Raw genomic sequence first — 5,549 nt, 5'->3', positions numbered from 1 at the left:
TTGGAGGATCCAGTAGCCTTTGGATGTGGTCTTGTTTTCTGCGGTTCTCTTTGTTTTATAATGATGTCTGTCTTCTAACCACACAAACCGACACGCCAAGCATCTCTGGTATCATTAAATAGGAGTCCTGGCGTGGCTCTGTGCATTAATGCGCTGGACTGCAAAGTCTGAACCACAAAGTTGGTGGTTCAAGCTTATCAGCTGCTCCTCGGAAACCCCAAACAGGGTCTCTATGGATCGGAACCGACTCGATGGCACTTAAAAACAACCAAAATCATTAAACAGAGAGTTTGGCGTCACTAACTTATTAGCAGTTTTGAAAACTTTATGCTTTCCTCCAGAAAACACGAGTGACCTTGTTCGAAAAGTTAAATGTCTTTGTAGTAGGCAGATCTTAAGAGAGGATAGAAAAAGATCTGTAAATGTTTACACAAACAATTAAAAGACCAGCAAATTAAGATATAGAGAACCCTCCAAAATACTGAAGAAAAACAAAATTATTTTAAAAATAAGTAAACCACCAGTATCTGGTAACATTCCTACTTTAATTCAGGGTCACTGGGAAGTAAAACATTGCAGTAGCTGATACATGAAGCATTGCTGTTGTTGAAAAGTGCCATCAAGTGCCATAGAGGTTTCTGACTTACAGTAGCTGGTGGAGTGTGGTTAGCAGTCCAGTACTTATACTACAGCGCCACACCATGGCTCCAAGCATCAATCAAGCATAGATCCCAGCATGCACTAGGCCCCCAGTGTCCTTAACTTGTATTGCTTTCCATGCATCACTCAGTGTTTGGTGAAGGGAAATGTCTAGGGTGTATTTGCAAAAAATAAAAAAGTAAGGACATTATTTAAAATTTTTTCTGAATTATTTTCTATTTGTCTCCCCTTTTTTCATTTGATAGGTAGATGGCAAGCAAGAAGCGAGGTGAAGTCCAGCTGCAGGTGGGCATGGCATCTCAAGCGTTCTGTACTTAACATTTGTACTTGAAGACCATTTACAGTGTTTTCCTTTTTGCAGACTGTCATCAATAGTCAAAACTTGTGGGATGAGATGTTGCTCAACAAAGGCCTAACAGGTACAGGACTCCCCGCTTTCCTGCCATCCACTGCCCAGGACACCCCATTAGACCCCAGGAGTGAGTTTCTTCCCATGGATCATGAAACTATGCTAGGCCTTTGCCCTTCCTGCCCCAGCTTTGCGATAAGCTGCTATTCTGGGTTTGTTTGTTTGTTGTTGTTGTTGTTTTTTCTTTTTGCTCTGTTCTTTCATAAATATTATCATCTTCTAGTGATCGACGTTTACCAAGCCTGGTGTGGACCTTGTAAAGCAATGCAAAATTTATTTAGAAAATTGAAAACTGAGCTGAATGAAGATGAGATTCTGCATTTTGCTGTCGTAAGGATTTCAATTCCATTAGCCACTGTTTCCTTGTTACTAGCTAAGTGTTTTCTCTAAGTAGTCTCTAATACTCAAAATCAATTTAGACAACCTTCAAAATAGACAATGTTTACTTGGCACTTTTACTATATATAGTTCTCCCGTGGTTGAGATTGAATGTGATTTTTGTCACTTTTCTGTATTGTTGACGTTATTCACCATGAATGGTAATGTTAGAAAAATTGACCTGTTTGTTTCCTTCTGCCACATGTTCAGTATGTACCCCTTGGAATAAGGGGTGTATGTTGTGTATGCTATTTACTGAGGGCCCCTGGTGGCACAGCAGTGAAGTGCTTGACTGTTAACCAAAAAGTTGGCAGTTAAAGCCCACCAGCTACCCTCCGGGAGAAAATTATGTAGTCTTCCATAAAGATGATAACTTTGGAAACCCTCTGGGGCAGTTCTACTCTGTCAGACAGTGTCACTGTGAGTTGGAATTGATCCAGTGGCCATGGGTACACTGTTTACTGGATAACATTGAGCAACACTTTGGGCATTTACCCGGTGACCAGTCTTCCAATCCCATGGATGTGCCACCTCCCAGATGTGACAAGGAGTTAAAAATCTTCAGTCCAACATATATGACTTCATTGAATTTTATTGATATCAGAATTTACCCACATCAAATTATCAGCTGATTAAACCTTTATGGTTCACTGTAGCAACTAGACGCAAGTTTAGTGAGATGGATTGACGCAGTGGTGACAATAATGGACTCAAACATAGCACTGATCGTGAGGATGGCATGGAACCAGGCAGTGTTTTATTCCATTGTGCATGGAATTGCTATGGGTTAGAACTGATTCGTGTCACATAACAATAATAGCAAGCAATAGTATGACGTATTTAAAATGTAGCTAGTGACACCAATGAGCTGATTATGTTATTTTCATGACTGAAATTTAAAATGGAAAACTTTATTCAGTTATTGAAAACTCAAAAGTTCGAAACAACTTAGGTATGTAAATTTAACTTTTCAGCTGTAAATTTTATGGAACCTAATATTAAGTAAGTCTGTTTAAAATTTTTCATCTGAATTGAGACATGCTATCAATCTAATATCATTAATTTCACATGCAAGTAAAATTTTGCTGAAGATCATTTTAGAATAGCTATAACAGTACATTAATAGGAAAGTGCTAGAGGTTAAAGCTGTTCCCATTCCAAAGAGAGGTGACTCAACAGAAGGTGAAAATCATTGAACAATATCATTGATATCCCATGCGAGTAAAGTTTTACTAAAGGTAATCAAGAAACAGCTGCAAACGTACATTAACAGAGAACTTTCAGAGGTTTAAGCTGGTTTCAGAAGAGGATGTGGAATGAGGGATACCATTGCTGATGTCAGATGGATCTTGGCTGAAAGCAGAGAATACCAGAAAGATGTTTACCTGTGCTCTATTGACTATACAAAGGTTTTTGATTGTGTGAGTCATGATAAACTATGGACAACATTGCAGAGAATGAGTATTCCGGAAGACTTAAGTGTGCTCATGAGGAACCGGTACATAGAACAATAGGTGGTTGTTCAAACAGAAGAAGAGAACACCGAATGGTTTAAAATTAGGAAAGGTGTGTGCCAGGATTGTATACTTTCACCGTATTTATTCAATCTATATGCTGAGCAAATAATCCAAGAAGCTGGATTATATTAAGAAAAACATGACATCAAGATTGGAGGAGGACTCATCAACAACCTGCGATATGCAGATGATACAACCTTGCTTGCTGAAAATGAAGAGGACTTAAAATACTTACTGATGAAGATCTAAGACCACATCCTTAGGTATGGGTTTCACCTCAATGTAAAGAAAGCAAAAATCCTCACCACTAGACCAATAAATAAGATCAAGATAAATGAAGAAAAGATTGAAGTTGTCAAAGACTTTATTTTGCTCAGATCAACCATCAACACTCATGAAAGCAGCAGTTAAGAAATCAAATTATATATTTCTGTGTTCTTTTTGCTCTTTCATTTTAGCAGTATTGAGAGATTTGTCTTCAAGCTCACTGGTTCTGGCTTCCATTTCTTCAATTCGACTCCTTTGCCGTTTCAGTATATGTACATTTATGTCATTTTATTATTAATTGTTTGAATCTCTTTTTGCAAGTTTTGAATAGTTTCCAATGTTATTTCTATCTTATTTGATTGTTCATGTAGCATTTTCCTGACTTCTTCCTTATTTTTCTCAACCCTTCTGTGAAGTGTTTGGATGCACTTCAATATAATTCTCCTGAATTCCTTATCAGGCAGTTTCAAAGCCTGCCCTCCTTCCAAAGGGAGTTCTAGGTCTACCTTCAGATCATTTGATTCAGCTACTCTGTCTAGTTTCTGGAGTCCTGATGTGGTGCTGTGGGTTAATGCGCTGGACTGCAAAGTCGGTTTGAACTGCAAGGCCAGTGGTTCAAACTCACCAGTCACTCCTTGGAAACCCTGCACAGGGTCACTGTAGGTTGGAACTGACTCAATGGCAGTTAACAACAATCTAGTTTCTGGACATGAACTGAGATCTTCAATTGTTTCTTGGGCATTTTCAATAATTAGATGTATTTTCATTAATGAGATGAATGTATGTTGCTATTATATTATTAAGCTTTCCGAGTGCTTCCTGGTTGATGTGATCGGGAGATAGCCTTCCCTTTTCAATTCTAATTACTCAACTGAGAGGAGTTTTAGCCAGTGTTGGTTGTCTATCTGGTGTATAGAGCTGGTATTGCCTCTTGCCCGGATGGTGGGATTTTATAGGGTGTGATTGTAGCTTGGATTTATGGCCACAATTGTTGTCTCTTCTTGGGAGAGAAAAAGCCCACCCCAAGGTAAAAGGAGGACTTAAAAAAAAAAAAAAAAAGCCCATAGCAAAATAGTTCAGGAGTTTCTCCTAACGGGAAACAGTTCACAGCTGAACTGATCTGTGCACATGTGCAGTAAAATCCTCTGGGGGTGGAAGGGGTGTCTGCTCAATCAGGCACACCCTCTAGTCACCAGAGTGGAGTGCACAAACAGAGAAAGGGAAATGAGTGGAGGAAAGGTTTTTTTGTACCCTTATCTCTCATCATTGGTTAGGTCTTTGTGGTGGGATTTCTGTCCTGCTGTGGTATTTGCTGGGACCTTCTCAAGACTTACCCCAAACGACTTATTGCATTAGGCAAATATACTGTACAAGACCTCTTTAAAGTGTTCAAGAGCAAAGATGTCAGTTTGAGGACTAAGGTGTGCCTGATCCAAGTCATGGTGTTCTCATGTGGAAGTAGGACAATGAATAAGGAAGACTACAGACAAATTGATTCCTTTGAGTTATGGTGTTATAGGAGAATATTAAAAGTACCAAGTACCCCCAAAAGAACAAATCTCTGTTGGGAGAAGTACAGTCAGATCCTCCTTAGAAGCCAGGATGGCCACATTTTGTCTCCCATACTTCATACATAGTATCAGGAGGGCCTATATAACTTTATACATAGTATCAGGAGGGAATATATAACTTTAGACATAGTATCAGGAGGGAATATATATATATAAAGACTTGGAAGCCTTAATAAAAAAATAATAATGTGAACTAACCCTTTAATTTATTTTTACATTTATATGATAAAATGATATATTTTTGATACATTAAATTCAGTAAAATACATTATTACATTTGTTGTCTTTTTTTTTTTTTTTTTACTTTTTAAAACTAGGTTTTTAGAGAATTTAAAGATATATGAGAGGGCTTCAAAAAATTCTTGGAAAAATGGAATAAAAAAATCATGGGGTTTTTCCAGAAACCTTTTTGAAGGTTCACATTGTGTTTATATTGGACAAAACCCCATCAAAACCAACTAGATCTAAGATGCAAAAGCACATAACCACTTGTTTACCTTTATTGTTGTTGTCAGGTGCCATCGAGTCGGAACCGACTCATAGCGACCCCATGCACAGCAGAACGAATCAATGTCCGATCCTGGGCCAACCTCACTACCGCCACCACACTTGATGCCATCAATGATGCCACCTGCTTTAGCTTCTCTACACTGGAAAGCAAGTTTCAGAGTCTCTTCTGACATCCATTTTGACCTTTTCCTTCTTTCTTGTCTTCTTAATGACTTTTTGCTCTCTTCATGTATGATG

The 5,549-nt window shown here is 38.4% G+C and overlaps 1 protein-coding gene across 1 annotated transcript in view; it reads left to right on the top strand.

The window, feature by feature from the left end:
* Positions 1-909: 909 nt before the first annotated feature.
* NME8 (NME/NM23 family member 8) overlaps positions 910-5,549 on the top strand; it is a 94,694-nt gene continuing 90,054 nt past the window's right edge. Inside the window, exons 1-3 of the mRNA XM_006832265.1 lie at positions 910-945; positions 1,022-1,079; positions 1,293-1,399. Coding sequence (XP_006832328.1) covers positions 910-945; positions 1,022-1,079; positions 1,293-1,399 — 201 coding nt within the window. The remainder of the gene's footprint in view (positions 946-1,021; positions 1,080-1,292; positions 1,400-5,549) is intronic.

This window comes from Chrysochloris asiatica, unplaced genomic scaffold, assembly GCF_000296735.1.
Source record: "Chrysochloris asiatica unplaced genomic scaffold, ChrAsi1.0 scaffold00006, whole genome shotgun sequence".
Taxonomy (NCBI): domain Eukaryota; kingdom Metazoa; phylum Chordata; class Mammalia; order Afrosoricida; family Chrysochloridae; genus Chrysochloris; species Chrysochloris asiatica.
The sequence above is the reverse complement of the archived record's forward strand: the minus strand, read 5'-3'. Positions and strand labels throughout refer to the sequence as shown.